The sequence below is a fragment of the Neophocaena asiaeorientalis genome, unplaced genomic scaffold, assembly GCF_003031525.2.
Source record: "Neophocaena asiaeorientalis asiaeorientalis breed wild unplaced genomic scaffold, Neophocaena_asiaeorientalis_V1.1 scaffold217, whole genome shotgun sequence".
NCBI lineage: Eukaryota > Metazoa > Chordata > Mammalia > Artiodactyla > Phocoenidae > Neophocaena > Neophocaena asiaeorientalis.
Genome location: NW_020172293.1, coordinates 6,846,761 through 6,861,815, shown reverse-complemented (window position 1 = coordinate 6,861,815; position 15,055 = coordinate 6,846,761). Strand labels below are relative to the sequence as shown.

At 35.6% G+C, this 15,055-nt stretch overlaps 1 protein-coding gene across 1 annotated transcript in view; it reads left to right on the top strand.

Moving 5' to 3' along the window:
- MALRD1 (MAM and LDL receptor class A domain containing 1) overlaps positions 1–15,055 on the top strand; it is a 580,486-nt gene that overhangs the window by 183,925 nt on the left and 381,506 nt on the right. The window contains exons 21-22 of the mRNA XM_024765840.1: positions 8,377–8,553; positions 11,055–11,217. Coding sequence (XP_024621608.1) covers positions 8,377–8,553; positions 11,055–11,217 — 340 coding nt within the window. The remainder of the gene's footprint in view (positions 1–8,376; positions 8,554–11,054; positions 11,218–15,055) is intronic.

Below are 15,055 nucleotides of genomic sequence, written 5' to 3'. Positions count from 1 at the left end.
GGCTCAGGATGTTAAAATTTTTACTTGTTTAATTACCAGTGTGGGAATAGCTGTAGGGAGGGAAGTCTAGTATAAAAGAAGTTGGAAAATCTATTTTTACCAGAAAGATTATACTAGGGTAGCATGAAGTATATCATATTTGTTACAAGGAATTCGAACATTGAGTCCATCTGGAGCCTGAGTCATCTAGGGTGACAGCTGTGCAGGTGAGTTGGCTTCCCTTTGGCCTAGGGGTGTGGAAGAAAATCAGATCAAACCAGACTAATCTCTGCTTCTTGGTGTTCAGTTATTTGCATTTCACCTTTCAATTTTGTCTCATCTGCAAAGCTTTTAGTGTTTTTTTTATTTTAAGAGCCTTAATTCTACCATTGCTACCAACTTCAGCGTTTCTAAACAATCATAGGTTTAAAAAAAATCACAAGTTTTGCTATGGAGTGAATGTTCCAATATTCATATGTTGAAACCTTAACCCCCAATGTGATGGTATTTGGAGGTGGGACCTTTGGAAGGTAATTTGGGTTGTTGAAGTTGATGCCCTCATGATGGGATTAGAGCTTTTATAAGAAGAGGAAAAGATGTGAGATCTCTCTCTCTCTGCACGCATATACCAAGGAAGGCCATGTAAGGACATAACCTGGAATAGAGCCCTCAGAACCCAGCCACGTTGGTACCCTGATATTGGACTTTCAGCCTCTAGAACTGTGAGAAATAAATTGTTGTCTAAGCCCCCCAGTCTGTGGGATTCTATTATGGCAGCCCAGACTGACTAAGATGGGCTTATTGTTCTAGGTATATTTTACTATTAAGGTTGTTCACAGTTTATATATTTTAAAAATGTGAAGTCTATCCATATACTGTACAAAGTCATTTCTTGTATCACCTGAGTTAAGAGCAGGATTCTTTAATAAGAAATACTGCTCTGAATCATAGCAAAGTAAGACAAACTGACTTCGTGTTCCTTACATGAAAGTATAAACCATCTGTGAGGGTCAGAGATGTGTCAGGAGGCTTGCAGTCCTTGCCATGCCTCAGGCTCCAAATGATGTCTCGGTCTAACCATGTGTCTGGGCTCTGTTTTACTTCTACATGGCAGATCCCAAGGAATCAGTGGCAACTCCATCTTTCCAGTTATACCACCATTTCCAGAATTGGACTTTGGAGTAAGAAACACTTTCTTCCAATAATTCTTTTGGTGTTCTCAAATACAAACATACTACACTTATCTTTTAAGATCCACTAATTCTGGTAGAATAACAAAGAGTAATGAGGAAAGGACAAAGAATTTTAAGGTTTTCCTATTTCTTTTTTAGAGTAGTGATATTTTTACCTACCTGGGATCCAGGTCATTTTACCTGGATCATTTCTGAGATAGAAAATGAGTTGTCTCTATTTTTCCTGAGTATGGACTCATCTACCTCCTTTTTCTAAGATAGCCACGCATGTCTATGATTTCTTCTTAAGTGAGGGACTGTTTCCTAGTATAAATTGAAACCAGGCCTAAAGATGCACTTAAGACTACTGATTTTAATAATGTGGCAGACCAGATGATCTGAAAACTGTAACACTACATATACCTAGAAATGTCAAATATAACGCGCATTTTTTTAAATGTTGAGCTGAGGTTACAAAAGAGAAATGCCCACATGAGAGAAATAGAAAAATAGAACAGAAAGCATAATGTGATTGCCAGAGTTAGGGAGTAAAGAGAATATAGGATGGATGAGAGGCAGGAAAAGGGGAGAGGAGGGCCAAAAGGGGTATATCATCCCTGGGTGGAGGTACCAGTGGGGTTCCAAAAGAAACAACTCAAAGTTAATCTAGAAGGACTCTTCTACAAACTAGATGATAAAGGATTCTCACATAAAAATCAAGCACAAAAAATTATGGTTGCCAACCTCCAAAATAGCCCCCAATAATCCCCACCTATTGGTATTCATGATCTGTGGACAAGGCCCCTCCCATATTGAGTAGGACTGACCTGGGTAACTAATGACCCATGTGGCAATGACTGGGTGTGATTCCCAAAGCTAGGCTTCTGCTGTCTTCCTTTGGATCACTCACTCTGGGGGAAGTCAGACACCATGTCTGAAGGATACACAAGCAGCCCTTTGGAGAAAGCCCAGGAACTGAGACCTCCTGCCAACAGTAGCCTAACTTCCCAGGCATGAGCCCCCTTGGAAAGCAGGTCTTCCATCCCTGGTCAAGCCTTCAGATGACTGCAGCCTTGGCTGACATCTTGACAGTAATCTTATGAGACCCTGAATTAGAACCCACCGAGCTAAGCCTCTTCTGGGTTTCAGACTTACATAAGTTGTGTGAGATAATAAGTGTTTATTAGTTTAAAATTCTAAGGTTTGTGGAAATTTGTTATGTAAAAAATAGAAAACTAATAAATAATTTAAAATATTAAAGGACTCTATGCCATAAGAAAATAGCACGATGTCGTCCAAAAAAAAAAAAAAACCCAGAAAAATTTGAAAGAAGTAGCAAATTGGCCATTGTGAAGTGAGAAATAAAATCAATGAAATAAAAATCCCAGCAGATGAATTAAATAGCTGAATCAATGCTGTGATTAGTCTTCTGGAGAATAACTATGAGGAAATTTCAGGGAGCAACAGAGAGAGATAGAAAAGGAAAATGGAAGGGATAGATTTACTTGAAGGATAGATCATAAAAGCTAATGGAGTTCCAGAGAGAGAATAAAGAAAATGGAGGAGAAGCAATTTTCAAAGATATAATGGCTAAGAATTAACATAAGATTTAAGAAGCCTATTCAACCTCATGCATAATATTAGAATAAATCCAGGTCTAGGCTTATGGAAATGAATTAGAAAAAAATAAACGAAAGGGAAGATTATGGTAAAAATAGCCAGAGATTAAAATACAGTTAAAAAAGAACTGCAATCAGATTAATAGATGACTTCACAATAGCAAGAATGGAAGTAGGAAGACAGTTGAAATTATTTTCAAAGTTCTGAGAAAACATAACAGTCTAGAGCAAAGCAAAATTCTTTCAGGAATGGGGGTGAAAATAGGCACTCAGAGCATGAAAAACAAACAAAAAATGATTTCACTGCACCAGACTCCTACCAAATGAACTATGTAAATGTGAACATTTAAAGGAGACAGAATGAGCTCAACAAGGGCTGAGATACAAAAGGAAAGAGACAGCAAAGAAAATGGCAAACGTGCGGGTAATTCTAGGTATACCAGTGGATGATGAAGATGTGGTATGACCAGAATGTTTATACACTACTGAGAAGTATAGAAATTGATACAATTACTTTTGAAAGCAGTTTGGCATTATCTAGTAAATTTAGATGTGCATCCTCTGTGACCAAGCGATTCCACCTGTAGGTACCTCAGGAGAAATGTACAAAGAAACAAAACCTCAGAGTCAACTCAAAAACCGCTGATGGTAGAATGGCTATATAACGTATGTTACATATTCATATAGTGAAACATTATACAGCAGTCAACACAGCTAAACTGCAAGAACACACATTAGTTTGGATGGATGAATGTACAATGTTCAGAAAAAAATCAAGTTGCAGATTATATAGAGAATGGAGTCCATTCATCTAAAGTTTGAATCTAAACAACATTTTATTTATTTAAAAAGGACCTACATGGTGCTCCATGTATATGGTCACTATTCTAAGAATTTCACAATAAGTTATTTAGTCACATAAGCTAATAAGTAAGCACTGTAAGACGTTATTTGGTATATATGCAAATGAAGAAAATTAAACACAAATGAAAGCAAAGAAATAAAACACAAATTTCAGTGTACTGTGAACCAGGAGAGATGCCAATGAGGGGATGGAGTCAGCGGGGAAACACTGGAGGGTTCAAAACTGTTTGTGAATTTCATTTCCATAAACTGGAAGGTAAATATATGGCTATTCTTCTTCTTCTTTAAACCAGGCATATATTTTATGTTCATTCTTATATATGTATAATATATTTCATAATAAAATATAAAATGATAAGTGAGAGAAGTTTGAGTTGCACCAATAGACTAATAGATCAAAAAGTGGCCATTCATGTGAAAAAAAATTGTATTTAGATTCTCATCACAGATAATAGATAACAGTAGAGCCCAGATGGAGGAAAGATCTAAATATGAAAAATAAAACTATCAAAATTTCATGGAAATTATAGGAAACATATTTATGATATTAGAATAGGGAAGATTACTTTTAGTGAAATTTTAAAGCACAAACCGTAAAGGAAATGATTGCTATATTAAAATTAGGGTTTTTTTTATTCTGAAAGACACCATAGAAAATGGCAAGACTAGATTAGGAGAGCATATTTGTCACTTAGACAAATGATTGAGGATTAGTATGGAGAATACGGGATTAATTTAAACCTGTAAATTAATAAGAAAAAGACAATGGATTTAGTAGAGAAAAAGAGCAGGGTATGTGAACAGCTAGTCAAAAAAGAGAGTAAGATACTTGTGTGGCCCCTAATAAAGTCTCAATAATTAGGGAAATGCAAGTTAGAATATCAAGGAATTATTATTTCAGACCTGTTACCCTGGCAAACATTAAAAAAAATCTGATGATCTTTTTTCATCAGATCTGGAATATGAGAAATGTACACGTTTCTGGGTGGAAATGGGTAAACCACCTTTGAAAACAACTACTTAAGTTGACTGACTACATCCCCTATAACTGTGAAATTTCATTTCAAGGTACCTTGCCTTGGAAATACTCTGGCATATGTTTGCAAAGAGAAATGTACAAAGACATCCATTGTAGCACACTTTATAGATATTGTTACTGTCCTGCTTGAGAAGGGATATACCAGCTACAGACTATTCGTACAATAAATATTTGACTCCAGGTATTCATTTAATTGAATACCCTAACCAGTTGAATGAATTGATTCTGTATGTAACAATAGAGATAAATCTGAAAAATATGTTTTGAGTCAAGATTGCAAATTCAAAAGAAATATGAATATTATTTATGTAAAATTTTCTAAGACACAAAATAGTGTATATTTTAAATGGAACATGTATGTTTGAGATAAGGATACAAAAACATGCATGAAGACTCACTATATTCAGGATGTTAATTCTTCCTAACTTGATCTATAGAGTTAATGTAATCTCAATCAAAATCCCAGCAAATTATTTTGTGAATATAGAAAAACTAATTCTGAAGTGTATATTGAGAGGCAAAAGACCCAGAATATCCAACACAATATTGAAGGAGAACAAAGTTGGAGGACTGACATTACCCAACTTCGAGACTTATTATAAAGCTACAGTAATCAAGACAGTGTGGTATTGGTGAAAAAACAGAGAAATATATCATTGGAAGAGCATAGAGAGCCAGAAATCTACCCATGTAAATATAGTCAACTAATCTTTGACAAAGTAGTAAAGGCAATTCAATGGGAAAAAGATGGTCTTTTCCCAAAATGGTGCTGGAACTAGACATCCATGTGAAAAAAAAAAAAAGTATCTAGACACAGACTTTATATCCTTCTCAAAAGTGAACTCAGAGTGGATTGTAGACCTAAATCTAAAATGCAAAACTATAAAATTCCTAAGATAACATAGGAGAAAATCTAGATGACTTTGGTTATAGTGATGACTTTTTAGATACTACACCAAAGACCGTCATTTAAAGAAATAATTGATAAATTATACTTGACTAAAATTGAAAACTTCTCTGTGGACGACATTTTTAAGGGATGGAGAAGACAGTTCACAGACTGGGAGAAGACCTATCTGATGAAGGAGTTATCCAACATATACAAGGAACACCACTGTAAGCTCAACAGTGAGAAAATCAACAGATTTAAAAAGAGGCAAAAAATCTGAGCAGACGTCTCACCACAGCAGATATATCGATGTCAAATGAGTATATGAAAAGATGCCCAGTCAACCAAGATGTCCTTCAGTAGGAGATTAATAAACTGTGGTATATCCAGACAATGGATATACTATTCAGTGCTGGATTAATATCCAGACAATGAATACTATTCAGTGCTGGAAAGAAACGTACTATTAAGCCATTGAAAAGACTTGGAGTAAACTTAAATACATATTAATAAGTGGAAGAAACCAACATGAAAAGCCTACATACTGTATGATTCTAATTATATAACATTCTGGAAAACACTCTGGGGACAGTAAAAGGATCAATATTTGCCAGGGATTGGGGGCAGGGACGGACAGAAAAGCAGAGCCTAGAGGTTTTTTAGTGTAGTGAAACTATTCTGTATGACACGCTAATGGTGGAAGCCTGTCATTATACATTTATTAAAACCCACAGAATGTAAAACACCAACAGTGAACGCTAATGTAAACTGTGGAAAAAGTAACAATGGATTGTTGAGTTTGCAAGGAGAGCCTGCACATGCATACCTGGTCTCTTAGTTTCCTCTTTTTGTGGAGAGAGTTAGCTGAAGGAGGCCTGAGATGTGCTCAGCTCTTCCTTGCTATAGTTCACAATGGTCAGCTTCTGTATAGAAATTTCCAGCACAGGTTATAACTTAGTCTGTTTATTGTCTGAGTTTCACACTCTGAAAGATTACCTGCCTACAGATACAGGCTATTTTTTTCCAGTATCAACTTCATCCGTAAAAAGGTTGATATTTTGATCTACTAGCTGCCCTACACTTCAGTCTTAGTTCTTAATTGCTTCAAAGCCTGAGCTAAGAAATAAAGTATTATTTATTGGACTCTCCTCAAATTCCCCAAAGCACCCACATCCCCAGTCCTCTAGACGCTGGATGTGTAACATTGCTCAGGTCTTTTCTGTCCCCTGCAAAACATCTCTGCTTTGGTTTATTAGTTGCCTGGAATTAAAGTAGAAGCTCAGCTGTTCTCTCTTCCCCATGTCAGAGCCACCAGCAAATCATTCTCCACGCTAATGCCTGCTAAGTATTTCTTGAAGTGGAAATTTTATATCTTGGTGTTTCTCCACAGCTTTTTATATTTACTTCAAAATCCTGGTTGGTCCCACTTAGCTCTCCGTGACCTGATAACCCTCTCCTCTCTAGTCCCGTATCTGATGACTCCATCAGATGCATTCTTACCATATCCCAAGATAGTCTTCTTGTCAAACTCTCACAGTATTCCAGAAAACAACAGGAAAATATATTCTTCTGTCTTCACATGAGTCTTTTCTCCTTGCCTCAAAAGACCTTGTACCCTTCTTTATCTACCCAGCAACAAATCATCCTTTAAAACTAAAAAGTGTATATGTATAACTGCATTGCTTTGCTTTACACCTGAATCTAATATAACATTCTTAATCAACTATACTCCAATACAAAATAAAAAGGTAAAAAAAAAATGAAAACTAAAAACTTAGTTTAAACATCACCATGCCAGGAAGTCTTCCCATCTGATACGGAATTTTCCTGTGTTCTCTTAATATACTGTACAATCTTAACCTTTGTTCATCTATTCATTCACTCACTCTGTCATCCATCCGTCCTTCTATCCCTCCTCCCATCCTTCCATCCCTCCTTCATCCTTCCATCCATCTGTATATCTATTCACTCACTTCACAATGATAGTGTACCCACCATATACCATGGTCTGAGGATGTGAATACAGGAGGTAAGGGATAGGTGTCATTTTTGCCTCCATCATGTTAAAATCTGTATCCTAAGCTTATCCCATGGAACTGTAATGAAAGAATTTCCTGACTGCCTTATCCACTAGTCTGTAAACTCTTTTATGGCAGTGAAAGCATGTTTGGCTTTAAATCCACTACATCTACCATGTATATGACACAGAGATGTTATTAATAAGTGCTTATTGGATAGCTTACTGTCTAAATTAATCAACTTCTATAAATTTCTTCTAAACTCTGTAATATCTGAAATTATAGCTTATTTAAATACTTCTGGGTGAATACTTTTGGTTTGGGTCTATCTTGCAACCTTGAATCCCAACTATGTGGGGATATCTGAAACAAAGAGGAGATGTTAAGTTCGTTGTAGCTGTGGAAGAACAAAGTTTATTCACCTAGTGAACTAGAAGGTTTAACCTGACCTTGACTCTGGTTCCTAACGCCAGCACCTGGGATTCACTTGTTCCTGCTGATCTTCCAAGCCCTGTTCTTGAGACTCCCATTTGTTCAGTGAGCTCTGAAGAGCTTTTCCATAATTTCCATCTGCACCTTCACTTATTTTTATAATCAAAGATATCTAAAGTTATTTGCCATTATAAAGCCATGAACCCCAACTTATATGCTTACATAAAGAAGTTCAGCAGATTAGCAAATACTATCAAATATTCTTTATAATGTTGAGTGTGAAGCATACTTAATAAAGTTTATTGTGTGAAATCTTTAAAGAAATGGAAAAATCTGCGAAATGATACTTGTCTATTATTTCAAGGTAATTTGCCAGTGAACCTTCCAACTCCACCAGAAACTTCAGTTCCAGTAACCTTACCTCCACACAACTGTACCGACAATGAATTTGTTTGCAGGTCTGATGGTCAATGTGTTGAAAATATCCAGAAATGTGATTTTAGATATGACTGCCCTGACAAATCAGATGAGTCATCCTGCGGTACGTGAATTCCTAAATTTTGCATTAAATATAGCCATAAAACTGATAAGAAAATACTAGTGTTATCTCAAGTAGCGTGGCATAATGTCCTAGTTAGAAAATTTCAACCTGGCTTAAAGCAGTTTCTTAACATAAAGACTATTTGTATAGAAAATGATAGAAGAATCAGCATACATTCTTGTATCATGTCCAACAAGAGGTGTCTTTAAATTAATATTTAAATTCAAAATACTTGTTTTCATGGACTTAGCTTGATTCCAGAGCTATCATTTATCATTTTTATTCATTTTATTCTATTTTATTGTCTCTGTTTGTCACAATCACTAAATAGAAATGTTTAGGGAAGAAGCATAATACCCTCAAATTAGATGAATCTGCTCAAATTTTGCCACTGTCAAAATGCACACATAAAATGAATACTATGTCAAATGTGCAGAGTTAATAAGAAAACCAATCCTAATACATGTGAACACTTCAACGGCTAGGTAATGTTGAAAGATGGTTTTCATTTATTGACACTTGCCAATCTATGGCTTCTCCTAAATGGATCAAGGCAAATTATTTAATTCAGAAGTGAACTTCTCAGTCAAAGATACAAACTCAGAGGAGAAAAATTAATCTGTGTCTGAATGGGCAAAACACAGGATCAGAAGGAATAAACACTTGTGATTTTTTTCCCCTTCCTTGCTCTTTATTAAGTTGTATGTGAGTTTACCATAATATTGATCAAGTGTCTTGATAATACTGACGGTTTAGAACATACAGATAATAGAGCGTATAGTGAAATTCTAATTTATCTTATGTCAGCCTCGTCAAGGAATTCTAAAACTTAAAAAATACAAATACACAATAAACTAATCCAGGCCAAAAAACCTCATAAAATCAAAGCTAATTCACTCTGTGAATAAGATGAGACAGTAATTAACTCGAGTTGGTCAGAAAGATGTACTGTGCATCACGGATGTAAGATAATATAATGGACGATGCTGTGGTATTCAGACTCCCTCATGGGAAGACACTAAAATCCTCTTCTGATCACACATAAGTCGACTTTGTAAAAGTTTACACAAAATCTAATTAATTACACCTAGTGAGCATCTTTAGTAAATACTGACTTTCTTCTTAGTTCAACTTTGAAATTTTAGTAATGCCATCTATGATTGGATGGGAAGTTTTGATAAGTTCTGTAAATGTCCTGAATGAATGTCTACTATTAAATTATTAAAATCATGGGGATATTTATTTATTTTGATTAAACATGAATTATTACCATTTAGTTCTGAACAAATTGTGTCTTGCCTTTGCCATCTCTTTGTAAAATGAACTATTGTGATAAATCTGCTTGTCATCTAGTCATATTTTGTAATTTTTTCATTGTGATAAGAATACAATATAAGATCTACCCTCTTAATAAATTTTTAAGTGTACAATACAGTATTGTTGACTGTAGGTACAATGTTGTACAGCAGATCTTAGCTTGCCTGAAACTCTATGTCCTCTAATTTTTAAAAAATCCACAATTTAAAAAATCTTGTTTAATAATATGAACAGGAGTCTATTGAATTCTAAATCTCTTCACAAAATAAGTATAATTATATGATCAATATTAACATCAGAGATTAAATAACACACCTGAATGTCATGACTAAAATCACTTTTTTTGATGGAGTTTTCCTTCTCAAATTTTATGTTAAATCGTGAATTTTATGTTAAATTGTGAATCCAAGTACTGCAATCCATAGTAGTGGTAGCCTACGCTGTCACTGTTTATGCCATTTAAAACCTGGAGTACACACCAGGCTTTCTATTGTATACACAAGACCTCATTGAGTTGAATCTTTTCTTTTATTCAAGAAGTAGAGGATTTAAGACAGACACATGAACACATCGGAGAGAGAAGGAGAGAGAGAGAAGGAGAGAAAAAGAAACATTTGTTTTCACACACAACTTATATATTTAAAAAATCACTGGACTTTTAATTTTGTTTGGTATTAGAATACAGTCATTACAAGAATATTGAAAACTTTCAAGGAAAGAGGTTCAGTCTAAAAGCTGTTGTAAATCTTATAGCTTTGAATTTAAGGAATTTGGAATTTGGGATTTAGCTTTGTGATAATACTGTGAAAAAAGAACAGACCTCAGAACTTGGAGGTCATATAAGCAATGTAAGTGTTGTGTCAGAACAGAGTGGCATTTCTTAAATTGCTGTTTTCAGAGCGAATTAAAATGTCACTTCTTTATGAAAGCAGAATCTTCAGTATGTGCATTTATTTCCGTATTTCAGTTAATATAGATATTTGAATATAATACACCTAGATTTCTTTAAAACTTTTCTAGTGACTATGTAAACAATTCGCCTAATTCTTTCAGCTATACTTAAACGTCAGATTATAATTTAAAGAAACCCAAGAGTAAGAAAGTGCTGATGCAGATGGAAATCGCCACTTATTAATACATTTATTGTGATTAACTCATCTTATCTCTGTCCCATCCTGTTCAAGCTATGGAAGTTTGCAGCTTTGAAAAAGGAAGCCTGTGTAAATGGTACCAGCCAATCTCAGAAAAATTAATTCAAGATTCAAACACATTCAGGTGGGGACTTGGTAATGGAACCAGTATTCATCATGGGGAGGAAAATCACAGGCCGTCGGTGGATCATACAACGTAAGTGAACACGCATGTGGAACATGTCTGTTAGGGACTATTTATTAAGCAGTTCCCAAATTCCTGCCACACCAGCTTACCCTAAGTTAATGCTTTTGTAAAGCTGAAGGTTTAAGTGAGAGCATAAGTGAGCTAAGTGTACTCTTTCTTACAAAATTTTAAAAAAAATTTTAATTAAAAAATAGTAAATGCTCTTATAAAAGTCATAGAAACCAGAGAAAAGCATGAGTAAATAAAGAAAAATCATTTGTAATGTCACCACTCATCGAAAAGCACTGTTAATATGTTGTTTTAGAATTATCTATTCATTCCTTCCCCTCCAAATTTCTTTTCTCCTTTTCTTCCTTTTTCAGCTGCTCCTCCAACACCTTGCCCCTTTCCCTCTTCTTCCAGTCTTTGCTCTTTATCATCATTTATTTCGGTCTTTTCTTTCGAGGTTTAATAACTCATACCTTTCCCCTGTTTTGTTGTCCACAAATATATTGAGTGCTCACTTCCTACAAGATCCCATTCTTCCTCTTTCCTTTTATTGATTTCAAGGAAATGTTACTGAAGAAAACAAAGGAATCCCCATTTATATTACAGAGAATCTTTTCCAAACCTTTATGCCTTCACACTTCTCCTCAGTTAAAGCTTCATGACCCCCAGTTCCTAGGTTGCTGCTTCAAAGAAAACTAAAGGTATATCCACTGTCCAGTCCATCATTGCCCTGGCCAATTTGACCTTGTACTCAAGGGGACCACAGTATCTTAAGTGTACAATGATGTTTCTTTCACTGGGCTGACTTTTTCACCCTGGTTTTCTGAGCTCCCTTTTGTTCTATTAAAATGGTTCCAGTTTTACCATCATTTTATTTAAACATCTGCAGCCAGGATGCCCAAAGTAATAGAGTAGTAGATATTCATACTGCTTTGTTTTGATCACATTTGACAGTTAGCAAGTAATTTTTGAAATTTCAGGATACAAAATTTCCTTGGGCTGCTTCTGACGTAAAAAAGCACAGGGTAATTTCAGAAAGTTTCTGTGGCTCATGCAAATAAGCCATACTTCATTAATAAACTATATTTCTATAAGGAAAAAGGCAGACTAGAATCTCACTTCTATGTGGTAAAAGTATAAACAGAAACATGGCAGCATATAAGCAAAGGAATATAATCGGCTTTTAACTTGTCTCTGACCCTCACCCTCTGCCTCCAATAGACTGCAAATTCCTTGAGGAATTTCAAGGACTGTGATTCCCATTTATTGCATTATTTCTAAGGCTCATTATGTATTAAGTCCCAGTAATTATTTGTTGAGTGAGTTAGTTGATGATTAGGATCAATATATTTTTGCTTTAGAATTAAAGGCTACAAGGCATAAAATTAAATATATTTTAAATAGGAATACTTAATAATCAGATAATGATTAATGGATGTGCTCTACATGACAAAATCCTGGAGAAGGGGGCAGTTCCTAAGCTTCTATCTTCTCTAGTTTTCCTCTCCCCTTCTCTCTAGGTCCTTTCTTCAGCCAAGGAAGGTCTGACGTTTTTTACTTTGTGAAACAGTTCTTATATATCATTTATTCTACTCTATGGCTTATAGTAGAACTCCAAGCTCAGTTTGTCCAAATTATGGGTTGTTGTTTTTTTTTATATTTAAAGGGGAGATTTTCCATTTAGAAAATGCTTTTCTCTCTCAGGTATCTGGCTCTAGAGATTTAAAGCCAGGTTTTTAGACTACTGTGTCTGAAACAGTTTTCAAGACCAGTTTTGAAAATCAAAAAGCTCAACACCAGGTCTTTCTTTCTCTTTACTTTCTATGATTCCACTTCACTCCAAGTAAAGATTGCTTCTGGCTTGCGTTGGTAAGGAATATTCATAAGCAAGTGCAAAAGAAAAAAAAATCACATTACTATATTCCAAAATATTCTCTCACTTCATACACCTAATGAGGAAATAAAACATCTAGAAGAGTCATGGCGGGGTAGGAATATGTAGGGAAGTTTTCATGGTGCAGATGAGTCTTCAGTAAGGTCTCAGCTTTTACCATTTCATTTCCATGATGAAAAACAAGTAAAGTCATAGTCTAAGCCACGATCTATTGTTTTGTGTTCATACCTTAATGGAGTATTCTTTGTACCTGAGGATCTAAAGTGCACTCTGGGTCTAAATTAAGGGTTGCATCTTTATTTTTTACTTGTTTGTTTGTGGGAGAGTAACACTATTCCATACAGCTGGTGCATTCAGCATTTGTATATGAATTAGAAATAGTCATCTCTTCTTCTAGGGCTTCTTCTGTGTGGCCATGGTCTTAACATGGGGCATGGTGAGTGGATTCTCCCTTCATCCCGCTCAGCAGGGACCAACTAAGGGCACCTGGCATGATTTTTTTTCCTAGAATTGGAATCTAAATATTTATTTAGAAATAAATATTGTTCTCAACTACAACCAGAGAAAAAATAAAGTAAAATCCCTTCAATGTAGATATCATCAGTTGCAATTTGCATGTTCTTTTGAGATTGGAGTTGGATGAAATTTCTGTTTCCTCTAACTTATGAGAGGGAATATTTAATAGAAAATTTCTTTTCTTGGTATTTTGGGAAAAGCACCCTAATCTAGTTAAACAACAACAACGACACACGCACACACACCACAGAAGAAAAATGAGTTTATATCCATTCATGCTCCAGGAACTACTAGGAAACTTGGCAAAAACATTAGTCTCACTCAGCTGAGAATTGTTTAAAAAAATTATTTGCTTATCATTGAATCAAGGTATTTGGATTACCTAGCATCTGAGCTTTGTAGCTAATTCAAATTTAAATATGTTTAGAACATTGAAGATTTGGAAGTGTTGTGTAATGATTCCTCACGGTTTGTAATTTCATAAGATCTCAGAATCCTGTACTCTGACCTCCATAATCAGTTCAATAAGCCAAGGCAGTTTTGTTTGCGGTACGCGGGCCTCTCACTGTTGTGGCCTCTCCCGTTGCGGGGCACGGGCTCCGGACGCGCAGGCTCAGCGGCCATTGCTCACGGGCCTAGCCGCTCCGCGGCATGTGGGATCCTCCCGTACCGGACCGGGGCACGAACCCGTGTCCCCTGCATCGGCAGGCGAACTCTCAACCACTGCGCCACCAGGGAAGCCCCAAGGCAGTTTTACATTAGTACGCAAATTGGTAAATTAGCTTGTAGCTAAATACCATAAATTTTATGATCATTTTTTACTCATAGGAAAGCCTTTTTTTCACCCAACTTCCTTTTCACAGCTGGAAGCCAAGGAGAGCAACATTTTGAGCCCTTGGCCCTCAAATCCATTTTATTTGACTGCAGTAAATGCCCATCTATTGGTTAAATAAGGTTTAATATTAAGATCTTTTAGGAGTCTTAAATCATTCCCTCAAGCAAGATTAAGCTCTTCCTATTTATTGTTCATATGGAAGTATACCTAGTAGAGTACGTATGCATATTCTGGGTCTGTAGTTTCTAACTGTGCTCACAGAAGCTTTAGGGAAGTTTCTTAAAGTGTGGATCAAGTACCTCCAAAAAGGTTTGTGGTTTATTGATATTTAAATATGTAAGCATTTAAAAGCAGATTCTGACACTTGAACCAGAATCTTGGGAATAGAGCTGGGGCTCTGTATTTTTAGTGTAACTCCTAGGTGGTTCTAGAACCTCATTCTTAGGGGCCCTCCATAACAGAAAGTGGGGAGGGTATTGCTAAAAGACAGAGGGTGGCTTTCTTATCAACTAATTCCAGTTTTGATCAGAGCAGACTCATTTTCCTCTAAATCCAGTGACTAATTAAAAAAAAAAAAGTACAAAATATTTCAGGAAAAAACAATAAACAAACAA